General features: G+C 57.7%; 2 protein-coding genes across 4 annotated transcripts in view; both read left to right on the top strand.

Moving 5' to 3' along the window:
• ST3GAL3 (ST3 beta-galactoside alpha-2,3-sialyltransferase 3) overlaps window positions 1-14,846 on the top strand; it is a 358,610-nt gene extending 343,764 nt beyond the window's left edge. For both annotated transcript variants that reach the window (XM_078854144.1, XM_078854143.1), the window contains one exon: window positions 7,041-14,846. In XM_078854144.1, coding sequence (XP_078710270.1) covers window positions 7,041-7,130 — 90 coding nt within the window. In that variant the 3' untranslated portion in view covers window positions 7,131-14,846. The remainder of the gene's footprint in view (window positions 1-7,040) is intronic.
• Window positions 7,516-27,885, top strand: part of ARTN (artemin) — a 32,323-nt gene continuing 11,953 nt past the window's right edge. Inside the window, exon 1 of one of the 2 annotated variants that reach the window (XM_073357973.2) lies at window positions 7,516-7,708. In XM_073357973.2, coding sequence (XP_073214074.1) covers window positions 7,516-7,708 — 193 coding nt within the window. Of the gene's footprint in view, window positions 7,709-27,258; window positions 27,459-27,885 lie in introns of those variants that run through there. The other variant, XM_073357974.2, reaches the window with a different exon arrangement.

Below are 27,885 nucleotides of genomic sequence, written 5' to 3'. Positions count from 1 at the left end.
GTAGCTGGCAGGGTCTGTGTTCTTTTGCTTGTGCTGGTTGCTTTGTTTTTGATGTCCCCAGTGGATGCTGCTTTATGTAAAACACAGCAGAGGGGGAAAGGCACCAGGGCTCCACAAGGCATCAGATCTGTTTAACCCATCAAACCCAGCCTGGCAGCAGTGAGGATCCCAGATATGTCTCACTCGCAATATATCTTGTCGCTCATGAGAAGGCTTCCGCAGGACAGCATCGGGGCAGGGTGAGAAGCAGAGGGCATTGCTTCAGAGACTGATGGGAAGTGGCACTTGGGCTTTGCCAGACCAGTCCAGTTTCCTGGTGTGACGGGTTCCCTGGGGTGCAGCCTGGGGACCGTGGGACAGCTGTACCCGCTTAACTCTCTCCAGTCTGAGCTGTGTCTCACAATGCCTTGCTAGTGACAAGCAGCAAACCACTCCAGGCACTGTGATCACTCAGCACAACCATATGTGGAGCCCCACACCCAGCTAGATCGCATGAATGCTCCCAGAGCCACTCATGAATCACCCAGAGAAAGGCATCAGAGCTACAACCCCCCCAGCTCCCAGCCTTGCACCTCAGGAATATACCATCTTGCACTGCTTGTCTTGAGCAGTGCAACTTTATTAATTGGTTCACCACTTCATCAGTGGAAAGTAGACATACACCAGCATTTGCAAAATCTGAGCAGATTTACCACACACTTCAGGCAAACTCACTGGTAAAGATAAACAGTTAAACAAATTTATTGACTACAAAAGATAGATATTAAGGGATTATGGGTGATAGGCAAAAAGTCAGAGTTAGTTACCAAAATAAAATAAAATATAAGCACTCAGTCTAAACTCTCAACCCTATTAAACTGGGCTTAAGATTAAGGAGCTTTTCTCACCCCACTGGATATTGCAGTTCATAGTACACAAATTTTATCCTTGAAATCTGGGCCAGTCTTCTCTGTTGGAGTCTCAAGTCTTCAGTGTCCTTGTTGCTTGCAGCATAGGTGGGGGCAGGAGAAAGGCCAAGCCTGGGCCCCCTGTGTTCAGTTTTATACCCTCAGTCCCATGTGCTTGGAAAACACACGTCCAGGCATGTGTGATGGGCATTGCTGAATTTCCAGGCAAGGTTGAGCAATTCCCCTGGTGTGGCCTCATGCAGGTGAGTCATTGCATTATAGCTCCCTTGCTGGACAATGGCTGTTGATGGTTGTTTAACACCCGCCCAGGCGTTGGTGACTTTCCTTGCTGTTGCCTCTGGGGAGCTAATATCTGGCTGATTCCCCAACTTTTAGTGACTACCGTACAACACACATCTCATAACTTCATCTGCATCAATGATCCACATCTATGGACAGAGACGTGACTTCCAGCAGATCATGACCTTTCCCCTGATACTGCACAAGGCCTGCTTTCTATGGGAGACCACGATGCTGTGAGAGAGGCAACGCCAGGGAGGTTATTGCACGTACGTTGTGACTGCTGTTCTGAGCTCTGCATTAGAGCCCGTGTGACCCGGTGGACAGAGCACTGGCCTGGGCCTTAGGAACCAGCTTCTGCTCCTGGCTCTGCCGTGGGCCAGCTGGGTGAGCAGGTCACTTCCCTCCTCTGTCCCTCACTGTCCCCAGCTGTAAAAATATCTGCTGCTTGTGTGAAGCACTGTAAGTCAGAACCGTGTGTAAGAGAGCTGGGAATAGCTGGCAGGAGACTGATCGCAGCTTGCCCCAGCCCACACTGACTGCAGAGTCGACGTCAGCACGGTGTCAGCTAGCTCAGTTCCTCACAGCCGGAGCAGCTTTTAGTGACCCATTTACTGCCGCATGCCGTCTCGCCTCTGTTGTAGGGCCTTGTGTGTTGTGATGCCGAGGCCCTACAGGCCTTCCCGGAAGACTCTGATCTCTCTACCTCAACTAGGGTCTCGGGGGGCTTTGATTCGTAAGGGCATCTTGCATTTCAGTTTTTCCTCTTCAAACAGTAGGATACGGCTGTAGTGGGGAAGGGGGAGTGAGTGTCTGCCCTGGTGCTGGGGAGGGGAGGGACCTGGGGGGGCCTGCTGCTGGGGAGGGGAGGGGAGGGGGTGTCTGCCCCTGGTGCTGGGGAGGGGGCTGTGAGTGCCTGCCTCTGGGGAGGAGCGGGGCAGGGAGGGGGTGTCTGTTCCTGGTCCCGGGCAGTGGGCTGTGGGTGCCTGCCGATGGGGGTGTGGGGGGGGTATTTTGCAAGGATTATTGCATAAAGTCAGGAAGCTCCGAAGAAGCTCCACGTGAGCCGTACCTGTGCTGGGGGGGAGGGGCCGGCGGGGTGCATCATAACAGCTGCACCCCAATGGGCAGCGCATCCTAACCTGTGAAGACGAGCAAGGAGCCCCCGTAGCCGCACACGGTAGCGCTTAGCTCAATGGCAGACGTGTTGTAAAGGGCTCGCTGTCAGGGCACGGCTCGGATTTCCCTGCCCCAGAGACAGTACAGTCACACCCGGCCCGTGACGGGAATGTCCTCTGCCACATGCCACTTCCTTTGCGTTGGTGCTCGTCAGGCCCGGACCCTGCTGCTGAGCCCGCCCCCAGGGCCAGTCGGTGCGGTTGCGACAGCGGCTTTGGGAAAGGGAATAAAGGACGTGTCAATCCACAGCTGGACAGGGTGGAACTGAACCGCGGGTCGTGGTACACAGGTGACACAAGAGCTGCAGCTGCCAAGTGCAAAAATCCCTACACGTGCCTCAGGAGCAGGCCCGTGTGGGCAGAGAGCGCGGCGCGGCGACGGGCAGGGAGAGAGAGAGCGCGGCGCGGCGACGGGCAGGGAGAGAGAGAGCGCGGCGCGGCGACGGGCAGGGAGAGAGAGAGAGCGCGGCGCGGCGACGGGCAGGGAGAGAGAGAGAGCGCGGCGCGGCGACGGGCAGGGAGAGAGAGAGAGCGCGGCGCGGCGACGGGCAGGGAGAGAGAGAGAGCGCGGCGCGGCGACGGGCAGGGAGAGAGAGAGAGCGCGGCGCGGCGACGGGCAGGGAGAGAGAGAGAGCGCGGCGCGGCGACGGGCAGGGAGAGAGAGAGAGCGCGGCGCGGCGACGGGCAGGGAGAGAGAGAGAGCGCGGCGCGGTTCGGCGACGGGCAGAGAGAGAGAGAGAGCACGGTGCGGCTCGGGGACGGGCAGGGAGAGCGCGGCGTGGCTCGGGGACGGGCAGAGAGAGAGCGCGGCGCGGTTTGGCGACGGGCAGGGAGAGAGAGAGCACGGTGCGGCTCGGCGACGGGCAGGGAGAGCGCGGTGCGGCTCGGGGACGGGCAGGGAGAGAGAGAGCGCGGTGCGGCTCGGGGACGGGCAGGGAGAGAGAGCGCGGTGCGGCTCGGGGACGGGCAGGGAGAGCACGCGGTGCAGCTCGGGGACGGGCAGGGAGAGAGCGCACGGCGCGGCGACGAGCAGAGAGAGAGCGCAACGGGCAGGGAGAGAGCGCACGGCGCGGCGACGAGCAGGGAGAGAGCGCACGGCGCGGCGACGAGCAGAGAGAGAGCGCGGTGCGGCGCGGCGACGAGCAGAGAGAGAGCGCGGTGCGGCTCGGGGACGGGCAGGGAGAGCGCGGCGCGGCTCGGGGACGGGCAGGGAGAGCGCGGCGCAGCTCGGGGACGGGCAGGGAGAGCGCGGCGCGGCTCGGGGACGGGCAGGGAGAGAGCGCGGCGCGGCTCGGGGACGGGCAGGGAGAGAGCGCGGCGCGGCTCGGGGACGGGCAGAGAGAGAGCGCGGCGCGGCTCGGGGACGGGCAGAGAGAGAGCGCGGCGCGGTTTGGCGACGGGCAGGGAGAGAGAGAGCGCGGTGCGGCTCGGCGACGGGCAGGGAGAGCGCGGTGCGGCTCGCAGACGGGCAGGGAGAGCGCGGCGCGGCTCGGGGACGGGCAGGGAGAGAGAGAGCGCAGTGCGGCGCGGCGACGGGCAGGGAGAGAGAGAGCGCAGTGCGGCGCGGCGACGGGCAGGGAGAGAGAGCGCGGTGCGGCTCGGGGACGGGCAGGGAGAGGGCGCGGCTCGGGGACGGGCAGGGAGAGCGCGGTGCGGCTCGGGGACGGGCAGGGAGAGAGAGATCGCGGCGCGGTTCGGCGACGGGCAGGGAGAGCGCGGTGCGGTGTGGGGCAGGGCCTGGTGCGTATTGGGGGACACCTCTGCTGTTGTAGCCTAGGCCTCAGCAGGCCCCAAGGAGTGCCTTTCAGCGAGATGCTCTGGTCCATTGTGGTGTGACTGGCGTGGCATAAGGTGCCAGTGAGAGGCGCTGGTCCCTCTGCTCCCCCAGGGTGCCCTTGTCTGCACAGCTGCTCTCTGATCATAGAACCTTTGGGGTCAGAAAACCCTGTCTGTGCTGCCCCAGAGACAGCCCTATTGATTAGCCTCCCGGGTTCGTGCCCCAGACTTGGCCCGCCCTCTCCCCAGGTGCACCGGCCGGCAGGGTGCTGCTCCGGTTGCTGGGCAGATGGGGGTGAGTGTGAGTCCAGGGAGGTGGGGGGCACTGCTCCTGCCCAAGCTCTAGGGAGCGTTGAGACTGTGCAGTGGAAGGAGTTTGGTTCCCAAAACCCCCAGGAGCCAGGAAGGAAGACGGGGCCGGGGGGTGTCCCTGGGCCCTGCTCCCATTCCTCATCCTCCCGCCAGTTGTGGCTCAGGGAAGGAGCAGAGAGCAGCTCTTTGCCTGGCCAATAATAACCACGTCAGAAGTGTTCAGCGTGATCAACCTGCTGAGCTCCCTGCGTGCCGGGGCACAGCTCCACTTCATCTTCCCACCTCCAAGACAGCAGCACGCAGGATGGAAACCAGGCGAAGATTACAGGCTGCGGGCCCTGGGCTCAGGAGGCTAAGAAAGCAGGAAGGCAGCACAGAAGGACTGTAGCATGCAGGAGGGGACGTGAACGCTGGGTGTCGTGGGAAGTGTAAGCTAGTAGCTAGAGCACTGGATTGGGAGTCAGGAGACCTGTCCTCTCCCCCCGGCCTGCCTTGTCTTCATGGCGTGGGGTGCAGAGGCCGACAGTGAAACTGCAGGGGTAGGAAGGGAGGGAAGCACTGGGCTGTAGGAGGGAAATAGAGCTGGGGGCTCCAGCCCAATGGGCAGGTCACTCTGTAATTGTCCACTGTGAAGTTCTCTGCATCTTGTGGCGTGTGTGGGTCACGGCTTTGCCCCGGCCTGGCTGCTCTTCGAGTGCTGGGCAGATTTGTGGGAGCAGAAGGAGCTATTGTTGGGAGAAGGATTTGGGAGGGATTGATGGGGGGGGAATGGGGCCCGTGTAGGGAGGAGCCTGTTCCCTTAACTTCTCTGTGGTGCTGTTAACCCCAGGGGAGTCTCCAGGGCAGCCAGATTCTCTCTGGAGGGAGACCCAGGAGACAGGACACAAGCAGTCCCAACAGCACAAGCCATGAGCTTTCTGGGGGAATGAAGAACCCCACGATCGTCTCTGTTCTCAGAGAAGCTGTTTCAGTTTACAAGGCATGTTCCTTAGAACGTATTGTTCGTTTGATCGGTCACTGTCCTGCAGGCAGTCTGGGCCATTCCTAATTGTTACCCCCCAAAAATCCAAATCAGCCGTGAGAACTGGAGCACACCCCACCCCAGAGCAGTGGCGCCCAAGACAGGCCACCCTGCATGAGCTCAGCACTGGTGAGAGCCATCGCCTGACAGCCTCACTCCAAAACAGAGAGGGCTTGGAGGATGGGGTGGGAGGTGTTGCTTTCACCTGGGGCTCTCCCCGGGGCAGCAGCCACCATTGCCCTGAGGCTGGGTCTCCACGCTTCCTTCCTCTGCATGTGTGAGAACACTTACCCTCCTGTCTGTAAATCGCTTGTGAGAGCACCAAACCCAGGGTGACTGCCCCCGTCCCTTCCTGAGGGGCCCCTCAGCTGGCCTCTGGGCTGGATCCTTTCCTCGCAAGAGGGAGAAGAGGCTCAGCTCTTGTCCTGTGTACCTGCTAGCCCCAGAGGGATGCAGGATGCATGGCTGGCCCTTCCGACCTGGCAAAGTGTGTAAGGAGCAGGCTCTTCTGGCTGAGGGGCATGTGTGGACGCAGGGGACGTGGCTAGGAATCCTGATGTTATTCCAGGCTCACCCTGTCCCTGACTCAGGTCAGAAACAGCTCTTTTCTGCAGGCATTGCCCCATTCCCCATGGCTACAGGATGTCTGCACAGCCCCTGACGAGGGCGGGCCTACCCCTGCAGCAAAGCTGCTGTTTGAGGAAGCCTGGATCAGGTTTCATCCACTCTGCACTGGCAGCCTATAAAGTGAGGGATTAGCTTTAAATTAGCCTGTTGATTTGCAAAGCTCTTGTCAGAGAGCGGGGGACTTGGCTGTCTGCAAGGCCTTCCATGGGGCCTGCTCCTGGTAGGTGTCTGTGTTCTGAGGGACCTCCCTTCTGCCAGAGCCCCCTGTCCCCACTTCAGTGCCCACCTCCAACTCCATTCGGCCTGTGTGCAACACCCTGCCCCCGGCTCGTTGCTGCTCTTGGGCTAGTTCGGCGATACGCGGCCGGGGCCTGGCAGCCATGATCATTATTCTTTCCCCGAGACGGGCGCTCAGGCTCCTCACGCACCTGGGCCTTGCTGTCAGAGAGAAACGCTCTGGTCTAGAGCAGGGGAAATGCCCCGAGAAGAGGCACAGCCAGGCTTTAAACATTGGGCCTGTCCCTGGGGATGGAGCACCTCCAGCTGAAGAGCTGGGGTAAGGGCTGTGAATTCTTGAGAGCCGCGCCGCCTGCATGGCGGTGGTGTAGGTCCCTGGCTTGAAGATGGCTGCTTAGGGACTGGGGCCGAGCCGCCCAGTCTCATTCCCAGGCTGGCTGTCGGGAATGCGCTCGCGGCATGGCGGCGTGTTTGGGCGGCGGGACGTGTGTCAGTGAGGAAGGTTGAAAGGCCAGTTTGTTAGCTGGTATTGGAAGGTGCTGTCGTGAAAAGATTGTGGAGGCAGAGCTCAGGGCAGCTGCTGGCGGGAGGTGGCTCCCTGCAGAGCGAACGTGGGACTTCGTATTGCTAGAGGCCCCCAGTACAGGGGCCACAAACCCACACTGGGCAGGAGAGTGACTCGCTTCTTGTCTCTCCTTTCAGTCCTGGACGCACAACATCCAGCGAGAGAAGGAGTTCCTGCGGAAGCTGGTGAAAGCCCGAGTCATCACCGACCTCACCAGTGGAATCTGAGTTGTCCCAGATCCCCGTCAGAGGGAGGCAAGAGACACACACCACAGCGAAGGGAGCAGGCAGTGGGAGAGCCACACAGGAATCCCAGCTCAAAGGAAACACAAGAAATGCACAGGTGCTCTGGGAGAGACTTCCCGGATCTCCAGTCTGCACCAGTGCTGGGCCTGCTGCATCCCTCCTGGGGCTGGGTGTGGGGCTGAGGGCGGTTTCTTGACCTCAGCTCTGCAGATAGAACCTTTGTGTCTAGAATGAGCTGGAAAAGACTGCGGAGAGAAAGGAAGACAGGTCAGTCAGGCAGAGAGTGCCAAACGGGAGGGCAGCACCACCTGAATGTACAAAGTAATATTTTTTAAAAGACACTTTGTGGAATCATGCTAATAATATCATGGTACAAAGCGAAGACTGGCTTGTGCCCACGTCCAGCAGAAGCCTGGCCTCCCCACATGCAGTCTGCAGCTCCTGGGCCTGGGAAAACAACTCCATCCGTGACTTGACTCTTGTCGGTGCTGCTATCGTTGAAAGGGACAATGGCCTTCCGCTGTTCTCCACCCAGGGCTGCTCGTGGGAGCTGAGCATGGGTTTGTTTTTCTGCACTTTCCTTGCTTCCTGCATAGAAGCTGCAGCTGCCATTTATCCAGCTGCATTTTCCACAGCTGTTTGCTCCACCCTGGCTCTGCCTTGAGCCAGGAGCCAACTGCCTCCTCGGCCTTGTGTCCTGGAGGAGTGGCAGAAAGGACCCTGCCTTGAGCTGAGGGGCATCCGGCCCTCGGTCTGAGCCAGCCGACGGCACGCTGTGGGCAGGTGGAACTGTGTTCAGTGGTACCAGGGTTTCTCAACAGTGTCGTACTTTATTTTTATGTGGGGAGAGGGATAATTTATTTTCTGAGTGAGGTCAGAGGCCATGTTGCGATCCAAAGCTTCACAGTGTTCAGCAGCAGACAGTTACAGCCATGTTAATTTTATGTTCCACCCCTGGTCTTGTTCCCTGCTAATGACTCTCTGATGATGGAACCCCCTGGCGAGGGGCAGGGGAGTGACCTGACTGGAAACCTGCACTTCTTGTCCCCTTCCCGGGCATTTTGCTTTCTTTATTTCCTGGCTGCTCCTATGTGGCTGCTGTTGTCAGCTGGGTACCAGTGTGTCCGTTACTTTGCCAGCGTGGCTTTGGCATGCAGTATTTGCACATTTGGGTTCTGTTCCTTCTGCAGAGAAGTTGGCAATGGACTGAGCAGAGCGACCAGGCTGGGCGGGGAAAGAGCTGGCCTGCGTTACTCAGTGTCTGCGGAAGAGGGGGGTGCTTGGGAGGGGATGGATTCCGAGCAATGGAACTAACCTTTCCCTCCTGTACTGTAAAGTGAATACAGCAGGCTGGGTTGTGGGGCAGTATGTGCTCTGGGCCTGAGCCCCAGTGCAGAAATGGACTGGCTACTGGTCTGGGATAACCTGGCCCCACTCTTCTCCTCCTGCTGCTGGCCGCACTTCTTGTGCTGCTTGATTTGGGTGCTGGGGAGGAGGCCGTGCAGGGGTCACAAAGCCGAGGCAGAGACAGTGCATGGGTCACTGCACTTTGCCTGGGGTGTCCCTGTAATTCGTTTCCAGAGCGGTCAGGGTCTTGCTCTGGATTGCAGAGCGAGAACTTGGTCCCAGGATGTGTAACTAACCCCAGGGCAAGGGGCACTTGGAGCAGAGCCTCACAAAGCCTACAGCTCGACTCCTGCTCCTCCAACCTTTCCTGGGGCAGGGCTCGTAAACATGGCAAGGGAGAGAGACCCAGGCAGGTTTACCAGCGCAAGACACACAGCCTGGGTAAGAACAAAGAACCAGAAATGGGCGAGTTGAGCTCCAGAAGGGATTGCGTTAGAGCTGTGTGAGTGGGCTGGTGCAGTAGGCAATGTCGCCTGCGGGGGTCGAGGGACGGCCTGACACAGGCCTGGTGAGACATGGCTTTGGGTGCGGGCATGGGCTGCCCTCAGCAGCGCTGCACTTCTGTGCTCCCGAGCATGAGCTGCCTGCTTAGATCACTGCAGGGAGAACGAGCTGTCTCCTTGCAGCTCCCAGTCTTGGACATCACCTTGGCTTTGTGTCTGGGGCCGCTCTGGGGCGTGTCTTCTCTGAACAGCTTGCCGAGACCTGGCCCTGTTCCAGTCCCTCGGAGACAAGGCAGCTGGGGGCCCTTTCCTGCTCCTCTCTGGAGGGTGGGTCTGTCTGTCTACACCTCCCTGCTTTCTCTTTTGCCTCTGGCTCTCTGTCCCTGCTGTGTCAGTCCATCCCTCCCCGTGCTGCCCAGAGGAGTTTGCAGGACACTGGGCTTGTGCTGTGGTGGGAGCTTGTTTGAATATTCTCCTGAGTTGTTTTTCCTGTTCCATTCAGCCCAGGGATTGTGTTTCAGAAAATGCCACACGCAGAAATTTACACTACATTTCCCAACCTTCCAAAGCAACCCTTGTGCGTGGGGCAGAGTCCCCAGCCCAGCCCTCCTGCTTCCTCGGCCTGCCCTGCTCAGAGGGGCTCAGGGCACCTCCAGGCTGCATCCTCCCTCCTGCATCTGCTACAGCAGGGTGGGAAGCACTCGCCCTGAGAGCTTGGGAGCTTTGTCCAAGTGCTCTCCAGGCCGGACCGTACTCGCTTCCCTCCCTCTTGTCGCGTCAGCTCCGCAGCTTTGACCGTGTTGTTACCTTTGCGGTAGGGCAGGACCCAGTCAGCTGGGGAGTGCAGGTGCACTGTAGCCCAGCCAGCCGCAGGAGATGCTTTCCTCACACCTGTGCCAGGGAGGGTGTCAATGGTCGGAGGAAAGGGGCTGCTTGCCCCACCTACCTGATAACATCAGTATTACACAACAGGCAAGTGTGCTGGACCCCTTCCCTCCTTCAGCAACTGTCTGACTTCCTGTATTCCCCCAGCCGTAGCACATCCCCAGACCAATTCCTGCTGGAACCAGCACAGTTCTTCGCAAAACTTCTCCTCTAGGTGTGCAAGGGATGTGAGAAAGGGAAGTGACTTCCTTCGGCTAACCCCATTCTTCAGCTGGGTCACCTGCATAGCGCCCTGCTATTGATCCTTCTTAGAGCAGTGAGCAGTCCTCTGAGACCTCTCCTGCCCTGGGCTGAGTGTAAATACGCTGCCCCCGGGAATGGCCCCATAGCCTTTCAGTGCCAGAGCAAACCAGCCACAGCCCCGTGATCTCTCCCCAGTGTGTGCGAGGAAAGAGCCCTGGGGGAAGTTGCCCTGCAGCGTAGTTCTAGGTGGATTTTGTGAGCGATGATTGTGCACGCCCTTCCTGCCACCTCTAGATCTACAATTCCTGCCACCTCTAGATCTACCGCACACTCTCTGCCCATCACCGCACAGAGCTCTCTCTGCCCATCACCGCCACCACTTGTGATGACTCTATAATGCCACCCACACCTGGAGTCTGCAGAGAATGGTCCAGAGCTGCCGTTGCCGGGGTCCCTCGGAGCTGTATAGCCGTCTCCCACAAACACACTGCGTGCACCACAGACAGTCAGACTAAAGCATCTCGGGAATGGCTTGTTGGGCATTTGCCACTGACCATCTGGGTGCGGCATAGCAGCAGGGTGAGAATACCCTCCAACCAGAGGCTGCATGTGGCAGGAATGGAGGAGGTGGGAGCCCATCAACTGCAGACGTGCCTGAGAAGTGGTGTTGCAGGAGGGGAAAGGGGTGAAAGCTGGATGCTATGGCCGGGAGCAGGCACTGCATGGGCAGTGGTTACACGCTGTCCAGAACAGCTTCTCCTGCTGGCATTCGGCTCCCTGTGCTGGCTGCTCCCGGCTGTTTGGAGTAGGCACAAGGCTCCCTTCGTCTGACAGAAAAAAGGGCTCCCATGATCCTCAGTATTGCCAATAAGATGGATCCACCAGTGGAGGGGGACCCCATGGCATAGGGGTTCTACCTGTCCTTTGGGCAGTCATGTTTGGTTGGGGGTCAGAGTCTGTCGAGGGCTGCCTTGCCTTGGTGCCACAGAGACTCCTTGGGAGCCTCTGAACCATTGCAAGAGAAGGCCAGATTCCTGATCACTGGTGGGACTGACAGTATAGATGGCTGCTCTTCAGGGCTGGTGGGTGGAATGGGGGAATGACTGTCTCCTCGTGATATATTCCTCCTCCAATTAACGATGTCCTGGGATATAGATGGACCAGACAGGAGTGGTGAATGTGTATAGGGGAGAGCAAAGATTTTGTCTGGGGAAATGTATGTTTCGACTGTCTTGGAGTACGAGGAAAGTGGTGGCTGCTTGGATGAGACGAGAAGGATTTACAGTCTTCCCATACCTCCATGACTGACTTCTCACAGGCAGCTCCGATAAGGGTGTCCATGGGTCAATCTGTGTTCTGCTCAGCCTTTTACCTTCCCTAGATATCTGAGTCAATCACGACAAATCCACATTGACACCCATGAGGTGCATAGACTTTGTAGGGGCGACGTTTGACTTGACTACAGCAGGAGCGTAGCTACCTCTCGAAAGGTTTCAGGCCACGAGCACTGTCATACTGCAGATCACTATCAGAACCAGGACATCAGTCAGAACTTGCCTTTCCCTCCTTGGCCACATGGCTTCCTGCACACACACGACACTGTTCTCCAGGCTACATATATGATGCCTACAAGCCTGGCTTCTCTCTGTGTACTCACCCAAAAGGTCACCATAAACAACAAGGTCACGATTTCGCCCAAGATATTAGGCTCTCAGTATTGTCTGGTGGACAAAACTGGAGACGGTTTAGGTAGGGATCCCTTTCCTCAAACCAACACCTCAAGGAACCATCTCAACTGACCCTCCCTTTTGGGTTGGGGTGTGAACACAGGCAATCATATGGGACAGGGTATCTGGACCCTCCTGACTGTCTGTGGGGCACGCAGAATGCACATCAACTTACTAGAATTCATGGCAGTCTATTGGGCCTGCAATGCTTTCCTCCCACTCATCCAAACCAAACGTTCAGATACTGTTGTTTTATTGTCCGATATTATTTTATATAAAGCAAGGGGGAATGCAATCTCTCTCTCTGTGCATAGAGGCAGTCACCCTCTGGAACTGGTGCATCAAACATCACAGAACCCTATCAGCAGCATAGTTATTGGGGGTGCAAAATTCCCTAGCAGACTGCCTGAGCAGACACTATTCTGTGAAATACAAATGAGAAATTCACGAATTATTTCTCAATGACATCTTCATTCAATGGAGAAGGCCGGCCTGGGACCTTTCCACCCCAGAGGTGAACAGGAAGTCCTCAGTACTTCTCCACTACAGCCATGGGCAAAGACTCATTGGGAGATGTCCTCTCGATGTCGTGGAAGGGTCACCTGTGGTATGCTTTCCCTCCACTTCCTTTGATACCACAGGTTCTACAGAAGAGCCAAGAAGACAGAGCTCTAGTCATCCTCATCACACCCAACTGACCAAAACAAACAGTTCTGATTCAGAGATTTGTTGGAGCTCTCAGTACAGCTATCCATGAACATCTCCACATTGCTGGACCTTCTAATGCAACACAAGGGGAAGGTCACACACTCCAACTCAGGACTGCTGAAACTCAGAGCCTAGTATTTGGATGGGCATCAGACATTCATGTTTCAAGAGAGTGCAACCCATCCTTAACCAAAGTAAAATGTTTTTAAGGGAAGCTGTTACTGAGCTAAATGGAAGCGTTTCTCTGCTTGGGCTTATCAACGCAATTTGTCTCCAAACTCTGTTGGAATCTCCAACATCTTAGAGCATCTACTTACTCTTAACTCTTTGAGTCTTGCATTCAGTTCCCTGCAGAGGCATTTAGCAGCAGTCAGCACTTTCCATCCTCCAGTGGATAACCGTGTGATCTTCACTCACCTTTCACAACTAGGTTTTTGAAGGAGATTCTCAAATACTTTCCACCAGTGGTGAAGTTTGCACCTCAGTGGGACCTCAATTTTGTTCTGTTGTGTCTCTCTAAGACTCCCTTTGAGCTGCTGGCCATGTGCTCTGTGACCCATCTGTCTGTCAAGGTGGTCTTTCTGATGGCTATCACGTCAGCCAGAAGAGTCAGTGACCTGGGAGCACTTACAGGGGTCCACAATGTACTCCCTTCAATAAAGAAAAGGTCTCGCTACACCCCCACCCCAGATTCATATCCAAGGTAGTTTCATGAGAGCCAGGTCATCATACTTTTTCCTAAACTACATGCCTTGGTAGAGGAGAGATGACCGCAGCCTCTGGACTTCCAGAGGGCTTGGCTTTTTGTCTGCAAAGAACAAAGGATGTTAGAAAGACACCTAAGCTATTTGTTTCCATAGCAAAGTGATCAAGAGGTCAACCTATATCAGTGCAGACACATTTGAAATGGATCTTGGGTTATATTGGATCTTGGGTTGTATTGCCTTTTGTTATCTATTAGCTGGCATCCACCGCAGAAGTGATAAAAGGGCAAGCTACTTCAGCTGCATCCCTGAGAGACGTCCTCATCTTAGAGATATGTAGGGCAGTGGCTTGGAGCTCTTTGCATGCCTTCATGAGACACTACACCCTGGAACACTCATGAGCTGTGGATATGGCTGCGGGGACAGCAGAACTGCAGTCAGCTATTACTTCTGCATCCTTGCACCCACCATCCGTTCGACTACTGTTTGTTCATCTTCCACGCATGGAATACAATAGGGACCACCGCTTGAAGAAGAGGAGGTCACTTACCTGCAACTGGAAGTTCTTCAAGATTTGTGGTCCTTCTCTGTATTCCACTGCCTGCCCTTCGTCCCCTCTCCTGCATAGTCATTGCACTGCCATGAGAATGGGAAACGGAAGATGCCAGCCTACACTGCCCTTTATGCCATTGGCTGGGAGCAGAGCAGAGCTGCAGCACATGTGCTGGCCAACGGACACTGCTTGCAAGAAATTCCAGAGTCAGGCGCGTGGTGTGCATGCGTATCCCAGGCATGGAATACAGAGAGGGACCACACATCTTGAAGAACCTCCAGGTACAGACAAGTAACCTTCATGTATTTGCTGAGCTCTCATCTGTGCCCAGTCTAGATGTGATGGGCAGGGGGCACCATTTGCCCTGTCCTATCTCTGCATTTCCCTTCTCATTGTTGCTCACCAGCTCCCTCTGTGTCTTCTTGAGACTCCCATCTCCTGTGAGATGCTGTCAGGGACCTCCACACTTACTGTTGTGATCTTCCCACCTCGATGCAGGTGCTGGGAGGGGAAGGGAAGTGCAAAGACAGGACATGGCACCAAAGAGGGGCGGGTTAAGGTCTGTTAATTGGCATTCACCCAACTGAAATGGTGGCCAGGTGCTCAGCAACTTCAGGGAAGCCACTGAGAAAGGGATAGGGCCAGTGCTTCACAAAGCCTGTGAACAAGAACAGAACCAGCCAGAACCCAGTATTCACAATGCACAGTCTGCATGAAAGCCAGCGGTACAATCAAAGCACTGCAGAGACCCTTCCTTTGGTCTGAACAAGCAGCAGGCCCATACCCTGACCCCTAGATTGTCCTATGCTGTGGTTTCTCATGCCAAAGGCTTGGTGGCTCTTTGTATTTTACCCAGGTGAAGTATTCGAGCTCGTGGAGTTTTTAAAATAGTTTTCGTTTCTATTTTTTGAATTTCCCCTGTAGGCACAGAGGCCTTGCAGGGAGAGCAGAACTTTTGTGGGCTTCTCCATGGCTTGTGTCACATCAATTCAGTCATATCCCAGAAGCAATAAAACTATCGATCTGGTCTTGGTTGGTCTCTTTATTCTGCTCGTTGGTCTCCCTCCCCTAGAGGAAGTGTTGGGAGGAGGGTCTTGCCTGTATCTCTCCGTAGGCATTGCACCTGCATGTTCATTAACGCTTCAAGTCCTCCACGAAAAGGTAACTATAGGGCACCTGCTACAAGGGTGCAGCTCACTCCTGACCTGCTATCCTGGATTCAGTACCTGCATGTCACTGGCATTGCATGGAGAGACCATGGGCGTTAGACTGTCAGTACAGACTGTCCTGCTCCCGGGTGGTGTGTGGGGAAGATGGGCAGGATTTTAACTGCAGCCAGCAGCGAGGGTTTCACCTAGCACTGTGGGACCCAGGCATGCTGGGTACGGGTTGGAAGAGCCAGCAGGAGAGCCATCCCGGGAAGAACATTTCTAATCATCCTCGGCAGCGGTTGGTACCAGGCAGAAGCTGGGCTTGTTTTAGGGGTGGCCTTGCCATGGTGCTAGGCTGCAGGAGAATGAGATTGGTAAGGTCTGTACAGCCGGGCTTTGTGCTGCTGCCGGCAAGGCACATCGCACACACACACATATGCACACACAGAGTCCGCGCGCCCTGAGCAGTGCCTCCCGCTCACGTGCGTTGCTGCTAATGGGGGTTCTGACGCCTGGGTTCTCCAATTCCGCTTGTCACCCAGGATGCACGTTCAGAGGCTGTTAAAATGCTTTGACACCTGGTGCCAGGTCTGACTCCTGGCTAGTGTCTACGGGGTGTGGGTGGGAGGATTTGGGGTAGGCTGCCTACGTAGGATTCTCAGCCAAGCCACACGCGCCTGGAGAAAATCACTTCTTTGAAGTGAATCTAGAGGCGCTCACCACCAGCAGCACAGAATGGAGCCTGAGGAATGGGGTAGGTATTGAACAGCATTGAGCTTCTTCACGAATGTTACTGGGGAGTGGGGCCCGACGGTGGCCAGGCCTGAGCGTTTGTCCAGGCCCGTACGCTGGGAAACGTCCACCCCATCTCCAGCCACCAACTGCTGCTCCTGGATTCAAACTCCTACCATCTCTGCAGGCTTCTGTACCAGCATCACTGTTCCGGGCAGCACGACGAACAGCAACGCCTGGCGGAGGGGCCTGTCCTTCCTCCCGCTTCTGAGAGCTGCCCCAGTGACCAGCTAGCAGCTTTGTGGGGGATAACCAAACAAAACCTTTTCCAGCGATGGTCTAACGCAGACAGTCCCCCTGCCAGCCCTTATACATGTGGTGACTTTGTGTTCTTGACTGGCGAGCAGCGTGGCTGGCCTGTAACCACACACACAGTAGCAATGGCTGGGTCGGGAGCCAATTAGCCCAAAGGAATACAAGGCTAATTAGGATTAATGAACATTTGAACAGCACGTTGAAATGCTAACACGCAGCATGAGGCCTCAGGAGTAGTGCTGCTGCGAAGAATGTGTTTGTGGCTGCCTGCCGGTGGGCATCATGGAACCCAAAGCAGCTCAGCATCCGTTCTTCTCTATGGAGGACGAGCCAGGCGACCTAGCTTAATAGAAACCTGGAGAGCAACGCCAGTCAAGGTAGGAAGAGCTATGCTGTCCCTGACTCTCGCTAGGAATCGGGGCCTTTGTCTGACACGAGCACGCTCTGGCTGGCTGTCCCGTTTTGTCATGCTGTTGCCACGTTGACAACGTCGCCTGCGTTGGGGGAGCCATGGGAAGGCCAGAAGATTTGTATTCTCATGTTTGTGATGAAGAGGACAACACACAGAGCAAATCCAGTGGTGACGCAGGACACCAACCTGCTTAACCCACATGCCCATGTCAGGGGGAGTGTATGGCTGGAGAAACAGGAGGTGGTGAGTTAACACGGGGCACACTAGACAGAGAGACAATGGGAAGGGGGCGTAGGGACAACTCCTCAAGGTCATTGGGCTTCCTCTTCCCAAAGTCTTAGCCTGAATAACAAAATGCCCCTAAAAAGGCTTTAGCCCCCTGGAAAGGCAAACCCAGGGGCAGGCACAGAAGTGTCTCCTCACTGTCTTGCAAAGTCTGCAGATGCTGGTTCTCCAGGGAGCACTGGGAGGAGGAAGCACAGATCCAGATTTTTCAAACACAGGAGCCAATCAGCATCCTGCTGGAAGGAGGGATAACTCTCCGACTCAGAACAGGACTCACTGGGGAGGGAAAGCAAAAAAAAAATCAGTTTAGATCCTTTGAATACATGCTTAGGAGCGCAGTGTCCAGTTTAGATCAACCTCCTAATGCAACCCCTAAGAAAGGCAAAGAGGGGGAATCAGAGTAGAAATCCCCCTGACCAGCCCCAAACAGAACCTTACATTCCTCTCGATGCTGCCTTGATCGATATGAGAAAAGCCATACTGGGTCAGACCAATGGTTCATCAAGCCCAGTATCCTGTCTGCCGACAGGAGCCTGTGCCAAGTGCTTCAGAGGGAATGAATAGAATAGATCAGTCATCAAGTGATCCATCTCCTGTTGCCCATTCCCAGCTCCTGGCAAACAGAGGCTAGGGACACTCAGAGCATGGTGTTGCCTCCCTGACCATCTTGACTAATAGCCATTGATGGACCTATCCTCCATTAACTTATCTAGTTCTTTTTTGAACCCTGTTATACTTTTGGCCTTCACAACATCCCCTAGCAATGAGTTCCACAGATTGACTGTGTTGTTTGAAGAAGTACTTCCTTGTATTTGTTTTAAACCTGCTGCCTGTTAATTTAATTGTGTGACCCCTGGGGCTTGTGTTTATGTGAAGAGGTAAATAACACTTCCGTATTTACTTTCTCCAAGCAGGAAGGGGAGTTCTCACGAAAACCTAAGAGACGGAACAAGGTTGCAGAAACCTTATAATTAAACCAGTCTAAATCAGATTTCGTTTCCCTTCCTAAGATCAGTGCTGCACTGACATCCCTAGCTAAGGACACGACAATACCTACAGAGGGAGACTCAAGTCCTGGGAATCCCACAGATCTGAGGATGGACATTCCACTCGGGACACACTTTGAGACACCTGCACATCTCCGAGACCTTCCACTGAATCCACATGCTCAGTCTGAGCCATATGGAGCTGTGTTAGAGGGCTTATTCCTTCACCCACTTACTTCCCTGGTCCTTCTCACATGAACAGAGAGCAACAATACCTGAAAGGTGCAAACAATTCGATGTTTATTGGGGTGAACTTCCAGCAAGCATGATTCCAGTTTCCTTCCTTAGTGTCCCCCTTCCCAGCTCTGACACCACAGGGCCTTACCTGTGTCCCTGTTCCCATTCCCCCCCTTAGCAAAACATGATTCCAATTTCCCCACCCCCATTCCCTGTTCCCATTTCCCCCTTTAGCAAAACATTATTCCAGTTTCCCCACCCCCATTCCCCACTCACTCACTTCCTGATTGACTGCAGACTATATAGTAAAACTTGAGTTCTGTTTAGCTATACTTTAACCAATCATTTTACTGAAATTTAACTAACCAATCCTAACATATTGTAACATGATTATGTAACCAATTATATCCCACCACCTTAATTAGTTTACACCCAGCAAAATTAATTATACAGCAGACAGGAACAATCAAAGAACCAGACAGAGATTATACAGACAACCAATAGCAAAGTGGGAACTATAATGACAAAACAATACAGAAGTGGGGATTTCACATCCCAGCTATTGATAAGTGAGTTCTTGCCAGACAGGATGCTATCAAACTAAGTTTCCTTTTACATTTTCTAGGCACTTCCCTTTCTCTGGAGGCGATAGGCATTATCAGGACAGGATTGTATCCTAACAGCCCAATAGCACCTTCTTTCAATGTGACTGGTTTGGGATGTGAGGAGGTGACCGGTCGCTTCCCAGCTTATGGCTGCCTCTGTTGCTTAGCCAAAGGCCTTAGCCTAAGCACAGGGCCTCAGACTGTCACAGGGAGAGAAGGCCCTTACACCAGCAGACAGTGATTTTGATTCTTTCTTTTATACCTCTAGAACTAGCCAAGTGATAAGAATACACCTACATTCTCAGAGTCTAGGCCTTTACAGACAGGCCTGAATATCTGTATCCTAACAAGCAGGATGGATGGTCTGTCTGACTCTGTCCCCCTCAGATGCAGAAAACGCCCTGGGTGTGGGGCTGCCTGCAGTTCGGACTCTTCTTTTGGTGTCCTCAGGCACTCAGCAATAGTCATGGGCTTCAGTGCTGCTGTCCGTTGGCATATGGAACTGCCTCATACGTCAGGCAGATGTCCAGATGAAGTGACTTTGCCATCATTTAGCATGCAGGAGGGAAATGATACAGGGAATCAATCGATGGATGAAGTGGTGTCTGACTCCTTCGATAAAGCAAACACAACTTTAGCTCCTGCCCAGCCCCACAGGGGGGAATAAAAGTTCCTGTTCCAAACCCAAGCAGTCTTTCTAAGGCTTCCAAACCAGCAGTTTAGCAGACGAAACGATTCCAGCTACTCCAGGAGAAGATGGCCTAGAACCAGAGGTGGCTGCTCCAGGGGGTAACACATCCACTCGACTGTGTGGTCCTCCCTGACACCCAGCATCTCCTCCAGGTTGCAGAGTCTTGTCCTCAAACCCCCAACAACAAGTGGGTTCTGGAGATTGTCCAGCGAGAATGTGCCCTGGATCTGCTCAGTTCTCCTCCCAGATGTCTCCGCTTAACGAGATCCCGAGGATGCTGAGGTTCAAGACAGAAACGTTAAAGTCCCCACTGGCAGCTATCAACAAAGGAGAGGGTCTGTTGTCAACAGACAGCCCATTCGTCCATCTCCAACCATAAGTCTCACCGAGTGCTCTCCGTTTCCCGCTCTGGATCTCAGCATGTCCAGTACAGGTCGTCACACTTCGGCCTTGCCACGGCCTGCAGGGTGACTGCAGATGTGTTCCTGGTCTTGGTAGCGACAGGCAGGAAGGAAGGGGTCAGTTCTAGCCATTCCTTGACAACCTGTTGCTAAGAGCACCAATCAGAGGCCAAGTGGCACAAAAGGACAACCTGGCTCCTCGAGCACCACAGGGTTTTGTTTCCCTGAACTAGGAAAAGCACCACCCAGCACACGGCAAGAGCTCCCCTCAGCGGTGTCGTCCCCTAGGCCAATACGAAGATGCCCCTGCTTCCACTCTTCTTTTATACACTGATACAACCAAGTTATGCATTATGCTCAAGCTGCTTTCCGCTATCACCCTGTACCTGTTCATTCAAACAACGTGTCCTCATCCATTACCCTGTCAGTCCCTTCTGATCATACGAGGGGCTGTGTCCCATCTCATAGGAAGGTGTGTACATAGTTACCTGAGAGCCATGTACCAACCTCTCCACTGAGCACTGGGCTGACCTGGTTAGCTGACACCTGGTGTATTACTATCCTGCCAAGGCTGCTTTGGTTCATACGCTCAGTTGTGCCCAGGGCTCCAGCAAGGCCTATGGGGGAAATCCACACAGCCTCACAGGGGGGTTAGCTCTCAAGAGACAGAACAAATTAACTTCTTTGGCCAGGACAGTCAGCAGCCTCCAGGACACTTCAGCCCAGCCCCGATGTCCCTGCTGGGATGTTTGTATCACATGGACGGTGCAGTGGGCTTGAGCACACATGAAATCGCTCCACTCCTTTCTGCAGTTCCTGTTTCCTCCCACCCAGGAGAGTCCAACTTCCCCAGAGCCCCATAGTGCAGAACTCATCGTTTCTGGTAGCTGAGCTGGACAGACCCTCGCTTGCACTGATGCCAGCCGTGAGGGATCAGTAGCTCACGTGCAGATGGTGAAGTCAACACAGGGAGTTTGGGCAGCGCAGGGGATGCAAACACAGTATAAATTGGTTAGTGCTCAGGGCAATTCCCTAGAGACTCAGCCCCCCACACATGGGTGAACAGCTCCCTGGTCCTGATCATGACAGACAATGGCCAGTGCCAACCAACAATGGCCAGTGCCAACAAACAAGATGGGGCGAGGTCCTCATCCCTGCAGAGGGAATCCTGATGGCTGATGTCCTGGGCAGAACAAAACCTCCAGGCTCTGTGAGCGCTAGGTGTTCCAGGAAAGAAAAACACTGTGGCCGAAGACGGAGTGGAGTCTTAAACCAGAAATGTTTCCATTCCCAGTGAGGAAATTCAGGGTCCCACCAAGACCTGTTCACAGGACACGCACTTCAAGCTCCCACCTGCCCACGTTCCCTCCCAAAAGAGGGTTCCATGGTCATCTATTCAGAGCTCCTCCAAATTTCACAAGTTGGACAACTCAGGCATCCCTGAATGCTGCCTTCAGTGGGAGAATGCTCTGCACTGTGGGATCCCAGTAGCAGAGGAGGAGCTGAAAACCCTGTATGTACTTCCTTGTGACGCCTCCTTGAGGGCTCACTGCTATAAAACCCTGTTGGGTAGCAGGTCTGTGGACCTTGTAGACACAAGAAAATAGGACAATTTTATTTGACTTACTGAAAATTTCCTTTCTCTGAGTTAGAAGGCCCACAGCTCCCCCCTTCTTTGGAGGCTGTCCTGAGCCAAAGGATAAAGAGTTCTGTTTGGTTCGTTCCAATTGGCTCAGAAAGTTCTGCTCTGCAGTAAAAAGAACGAGGAGGACTTGTGGCACCTTAGAGACTAACACATTTATTTGAGCATAAGCTTTCGTGGGCTAAAAGCCACTTCATCAGATGCCTGCAGTGGAAAATACAGTAGGAAGAGATAAATATACACAGAGAACATGAAACAATGGGTGTTGCCATACCCACTATAACGAGAGTGATCAGTTAAGGTGAGCTATTACCACCAGGAGGAAAAAAAACCTTTTGCAGTGATAATCAGGATGGCCCATTTCCAACAGTTGACAAGAAGGTGTGAGTAACAGTAGTGGGGAAAATGCTTATTTTCCCATGCTTATTTTTCCCCTTAGAGCCAGGAAGCTGGCAGCCGAAAGGGGCTCCCAGCGTTTAACCCCTTGTGCGGCTGTGTGCATCCAGGCAGCTGCCTCCGAACTGACCACTCACAGCCACCTGCAGCGCAAGGTGCCTGCCCTGGATTCAAAACATCGAGTTTGTCCTCGGGCTAGAATCCCCCAGCTCCCCCGTGCTCCAGCCCAGGGGCTAGCACGCTCCATGCTGGTCTTCAGCACCTTCTCTGCTGTAGGTTTCAATGTCTCCAGGGCAGGGCCTCTGCCTTTGCCGGGGGAGCCTCTGGCCCAGCGACATCACAGCATCTGTGCTTGGAGCGATCCTAGGGGCCGTGTGCCCAGCCCAAAGCTGCTGCGGGAGCGTCTGGCCATCCTGCTGTGGTGCTGGGGCCCTGCGGACCTGGGCCCTAGTGCTGTGACTTATACAGGACAGCATTCTGCCAAGAGCCCCTTTAGCCCAGTTCAGTGGCCAGGAATGGATCGGATGGGCTGGGCCCAGTTGCTCAGGGGACAGACGCTGTCCCCAGTCGTGGGCAGGGCAGTGGTGGCAGGAGCAGCAGCCAGGACCGAGGTGGGGCCAGGCCGCAGCCCCTTGGGATTACGACACCCCTGTAATCTCTCAGTTGCCCTGGATCCCGCTCTTCAGGGGCTGGTGCTCTACTGCAATTCCTGCGCTCCCAGACCCCCCATTGCACCCCGCAAAGGAGAGAAGGGCTGGCCCAGCGCCGCAGAGCAGGGCCGGGCCTGTCCCCTGAGCTAACCCCCCCGCCCGGCGGGCCCCAGCGGACTTCCCAGCCCTGGCTCTGAGCTGCAGCCACGGCTGGCGCTGCCCGACAGCCAGCATCCCGACCACCAACAGACCCTGGGGTGCGCTCTGCAGCTTCTCCTCTGCCCTGGTTCCCTCCAGGGACCCTGCCTGAGGAGCCGAGTCTCTGGCCAAAGCCGGCAGGTTTCACCGCGCAGCCCCGGGGCCGGGAGGCTTCCCCAGCCCGGGCTCACCAGGCACCATCAGGTCAGCGTCTGTCACGCAGCAGGCCAGGAGCAGGACGAGGAAGGGGCGTCCTGCAGCATCCAGCCCTCAGCAGGAGACGGGCCCGCAGCCGGGAGCCGTTCAGCTTTGTTTCCACGCACCAGGGCCCAGCACTTTCCAGCCACCCCCAGCTGCTGCCCTGCCAGAGTCCCCAGGCCTCTGCCTTCCCCAGGGAACTGCACAGCTGTGACTGGTGCTGGGTGCAGAAGGACTGGGGTGGGGCCAGGCCCTGCTCCCACCAGCTCCGGCTCACACGGGCGAGATAGTGCAGGGGGGAGGCGCATGATGCTGCCTCCCTCTCCTGCGGCCCCATGCACAGACTGGAATGGTGCTGGCGAGCGGGTTCGCCGCTCCCAGGCCGCCAGCCACGTCCAGCTCTACAGAGCAAAGCCAACAGGAAGCCGGGGCAGTTGTCAGAAAGCTGCTGTAATCATAGAATCCTAGGATCTCAGGGTTGGACGGGACCTCAGGAGGTATCTAGTCCAACCCCCTGCTCAGAGTAGGACCAATCCCCAACTCCCAGATCCCTAAATGGCCCCCTCAAGGATTGAACTCACAACCCTCGGTTTTGCAGGCCGATGCTCAAACCACTGAGCTGTCCCTCCCGCAAATGATGTGATGTGGTGTGACTCACACTGCTTAGTACGTGGGCAGCTGGCCATGTGCCCCAGTTACAGAGCTACTGCAGGGAGCCCCCCTGCCCGCCCCTGGGGCCTGGGTCGCTGCGGGGAGGGTCTGGCTCTAAACAGACTCACATGGAAATAGGCCCCCTGGCACGCACCGATCCCAGGGAGGCTGGAACTACCAGCCAGCCCCTCCCCATACCCTACCAGAGCACCTTTCCTGGGAGCCAAGCCCAGCCCTGGCATGCTACCCGAGGGCCCCAGCCCCTCGTCTCCCCGAGCGGCTCACTGATGCTCGAGAACCAGGGCAGCTCAAGCAAGTCCCTCTGCTTTAGGAGGGGGCACTCCTGGGGCTGCGGTACCAGCAGGACAACTCATCCGTGCTGCTGCAGCAAACGGGTCATTCTCCAGGCAGGTGGGGTCCAAGGCCGTGCAGCCGCCCTGCGGGCTGGGGGCAGGGAGAGAGGGGGCATCCCCCAGCATGGCAGTGCCCAGCCTCCCCGAGAGCCCCCGGGGCAGGGAAGCAATTGGCCCCACTTGCCCTGTGGGATTTCCATGCGAGGAATGACTGGAGTCGCTCCCCCGCCATGCCCCGAAAGCGCCCGGGTGCTCCCATCTGCCAGGGACCCGGCAGCGCCTGTCAGCCCATCGGGGCCGTGCCCAGTGCTGCCCCCAACCCAACAGGGAGCTATTACGGGAACGACACCAAAGGGCGTTAGCGGGGGCTGCAGCCCCAGGCCCTGGCTGGGAGGGCTCCTGGACCCCGGGCAGGCTCTGGGGGAAAGGAGAGGCAGCATGAGTGGCCGGGCGGGAGCAGATCTGTTAGAAACCAGCCAAGCCTGATTTAAACATTCTCAGGGCTGGTGACTCCAGCATGGCCCCCAGCACTTGCTCCAGAGGGTCACTGTCACCGTGTTCACTGCGTCCACCTTCGTGCCAGGCTGAGCTGGGCCCCGGGCAGGGCGAGTCCAGCGCCGTAGGCCCTGGCTGGGGGGTTGGGCCCTGCTGGGTTTGGCTTCAGGCTGTGGGTCTGAAGGGCCACGCCAGGTTGGCTCAGCACGCTGCAGGGCAGAGCAAGAGGGACACGGGGACACAGCTGAGCCTCAGGGCTCATAGGCTAATCCTGCTGCAGTAGGCAAATGGGTCCTAAGGAGAAAATGCCTCTGGCCGCAGTGTAAGTGGTGCCAGGCCTCAGGCCAATGGGCGGCAAAGGGGCAGGCTGGGGGGGCACAGACCCAAAGTGGCCACGTTCAGTAAGGCGCAACTGGCCTGGCACCAGCCCAGCGTGTTACGTAAACCCGGGTTCCCTACGCTTCGCGTGAGTGGCTCACACCGAGCACAGGGCCCGGCTTGGCTCTCCCTGTTGGAAGCACTGGTTAAAGTGAAGGGAGCCCAGCCCGGGCAGCTGTGCACCAGCGGCAGAGCGAAGGGGGGTCCCTGCCGAGGGCCGCACTGCAGAGACAGACATTTGCGGGACAAACGGCCGCGGGAAAGCACAGAACAGCCTCGCGCTTTGGCCCCGCCGAGGAGACCAGCCGCAATGGGATTAAGCACAAAGGTGCCCGAGAGGTGACGCGACTATTTACGTGGGCTCAGAGGTGTGAGCGGATTACGCCGTATGGTTTATACGGGGTCCGGGAGCGCCGGTAAGGGTGCAGGGCAGAGCCTGGCAGTGGGGTCAGTGGCAGGGCTGGGCACACAGAGGGGCAGAGGTTCTGCAGTAATGGAGTGAGAGGCGCTAGGAAGGGAGGACTCAAAGAGGCATTCGGGAGCTTTGTCCCCGGGCTCTGCCGCGGGCTCACACCCTCTGCTGGGATGGGCGCTGGCTGGGTCAGCCCCACCCACTGGAACAAAACCTGAGAGAACATAAAAGGCCCTCGTGTGGCTGTTCGAAGGGGGGCATCAGGCTGGAGAGGCGGAGCTGGGCCAGCCCTGGCGTGGCCCAAAGCGCCGTGGCAGCTACTGGGATCCTGGTGGCCAGACATTCCCAGAGCAGCTGCCCACCCCAGTCTCTGTTACCCAGAATCCCCAGGGGCCCCACCTTCGCACCCCAGTCTCTGTTACCCAGGATCCCCTGGGGCCCCACCTTTGCCCCCCAGTCTCTGTTACCCAGCATCCCCTGGGGCCCCACCTTCGCCCCCCAGTCTCTGTTACCCAGCATCCCCTGGGGCCCCACCTTCGCCCCCCAGTCTCTGTTACCCAGGATCCCCTGCGGCCCCACCTTCGCACCCCAGTCTCTGTTACCCAGCATCCCCTGCGGCCCCACTCTAGCACCCCAGTCTCTGTTACCCAGGATCCCCTGGGGCCCCACCTTCGCACCCCAGTCTCTGTTACCCAGCATCCCCTGGGGCCCCACCTTCGCACCCCAGTCTCTGTTACCCAGCATCCCCTGGGGCCCCACTCTAGCACCCCAGTCTCTGTTACCCAGCATCCCCTGGGGCCCCACCTTTGCCCCCCAGTCTCTGTTACCCAGCATCCCCTGGGGCCCCACCTTCGCACCCCAGTCTCTGTTACCCAGCATCCCCTGGGGCCCCACTCTAGCACCCCAGTCTCTGTTACCCAGCATCCCCTGGGGCCCCACCTTTGCCCCCCAGTCTCTGTTACCCAGCTTCCCCTGGGGCCCCCACCTACGCGCCCCAGTCTCTGTTACAGTCTCTGTCTCCGCCTGGTGTGTGTGTGGGTGGATGTGGAGTGGTGGCAGGGTGTCCGTGTGTCTGTCCCAGCTGGTGGGGGGGGGTCCGTGGGTCTGTCCCGGCTGTCGGGGGGAGGTGTCCATCTGTCTGTCCCGGCTGGCGGGGGGGAGTGGGGTGTCCGTGGGTCTGTCCGGGGGGGGGGTCCGTGGGTCTGTCCCGACTGGCGGGGGGAGGTGTCCATCTGTCTGTCCCGGCTGGCGGGGGGGAGTGGGGTGTCCGTGGGTCTGTCCGGGGGGGGGGTCCGTGGGTCTGTCCCGACTGGCGGGGAGGGGTTGTCCGTGGGACTGTCCGGGGGGGGGGGTGTCCGTGGGTCTGTCCGGGGGTGGTGTCCATGTGTCTGTCCGGTCTGGCGGGGGGCAGTGGGGTGTCCGTCGGTCTGTCCGGGGCAGGGGGTCCGTGGGTCTGTCCCGACTGGCGGGGAGCGGTTGTCCGTGGGACTGTCCGGGGGGGGGGTGTCCGTGGGTCTGACCGGGAGTGGTGTCCATGTGTCTGTCCAGTCTGGCGGGGGGGAGTGGGGTGTCCGTGGGTCTGTCCGGGTGGGGTGTCCCTCTGTCTGTCCCGACTGGCGGGTGGGGGTGTCCGTGGGTCTGTCCCGGCTGGCGGGGGGGAGTGGGGTGTCCGTGGGTCTGTCCGGGGGGGGTGTGTCCGTGTGTCTGTCCGGTCTGGCGGGGGGGAGTGGGGTGTCCGTGGGTCTGTCCGGGTGGGGTGTCCGTGGGTCTGTCCCGGCTGGCGGGGGGTTGTCCGTGGGTCTGTCCCGGCTGGCGGGGGGGAGTGGGGTGTCCGTGGGTCTGTCCGGGGGGCGGGGGGGGTGTCCATCTGTCTGTCCCGGCTGGCGGGGGGGAGTGGGGTGTCCGTGGGTCTGTCCGGGGGGCGGGGGTCCGTGGGTCTGTCCCGGCTGCCGGGGGGGGTCCGTGGGTCTGTCCCGGCTGCCGGAGGGTGTCCGTGGGTCTGTCCGGGGGGCGGCTCCTGGCCCGGGGGTGCCCCCAGCTCCGCCCCGCCCGGGGATCAGGTGACGGGGCCGCTGGAATTTGACACCAGAAGCGGCCGGGCGAGGAGGATGGAGCCGGCTCCTGCCTCCCAGAGGCCGCCCGCGAGCCCCGCCGGCAGCCGCAGGTCCGAGCCCGCCCGCCCGGCCCCGGAGCCGCTTCGCCCCGCTCGGTGAGTCCCGGCCCGGCCCGGCCGGCCCCGGGGGGCGAGCCCCGGCCCGCCCGGCTCTAACCCGCCTCCTCTCCCGCGCAGGGCGGCGCAGGCAGCGCCGGGCACCTGCCCCCCGGGGCTCGCCATGCGGACAACGTGAGCCGGCCGGGCGGGCGGGCGGCGAGTCCCGGAGCCCGGCCATGGCCCCCGGGGCCGGCTGAGCGCCAGAGCCCGCCGGGGATGCGCCCGCACCGCAGCCAAGAGGTACCGGGTGGGGCCTGGGGGTCTGCCCCGGGACGGGGGGGTCGGTCGGTCGGTCTGTCCGGGGCCTGGGGGGGTCGGTCGGTCTGTCCGGGGCCTGGGGGGGTCGGTCGGTGTATCTGGGGGCGGGACGGGGGGGTGGGTCGGTCGGTCTGTCCGGAGGCGGGACGCGGGGGGTCGGTCGGTCTGTCCGGAGGCGGGACGCGGGGGGTCGGTCGGTCTGTCCGGGGGCGGGACGGGGGGGGTCGGTCGGTCTGTCCGGGGGCGGGACGCGGGGGGTCGGTCGGTCTGTCCCGGGACGCGGGGGGGTCGGTCGGTCTGTCCCGGGACGCGGGGGGTCGGTCTGTCCGGGGGCGGGACGTGGGGGTCGGTCGGTCGGTCTGTCCCGGGACGTGGGGGGTCGGTCTGTCAGGGGCGGGACGGGGGGGTC

This window comes from Lepidochelys kempii, chromosome 8 (assembly GCF_965140285.1).
Source record: "Lepidochelys kempii isolate rLepKem1 chromosome 8, rLepKem1.hap1, whole genome shotgun sequence".
NCBI classification, from domain to species: domain Eukaryota; kingdom Metazoa; phylum Chordata; order Testudines; family Cheloniidae; genus Lepidochelys; species Lepidochelys kempii.
Note: the sequence above shows the minus strand (reverse complement) of the source record. Positions and strands in the feature narration are given on the sequence as shown.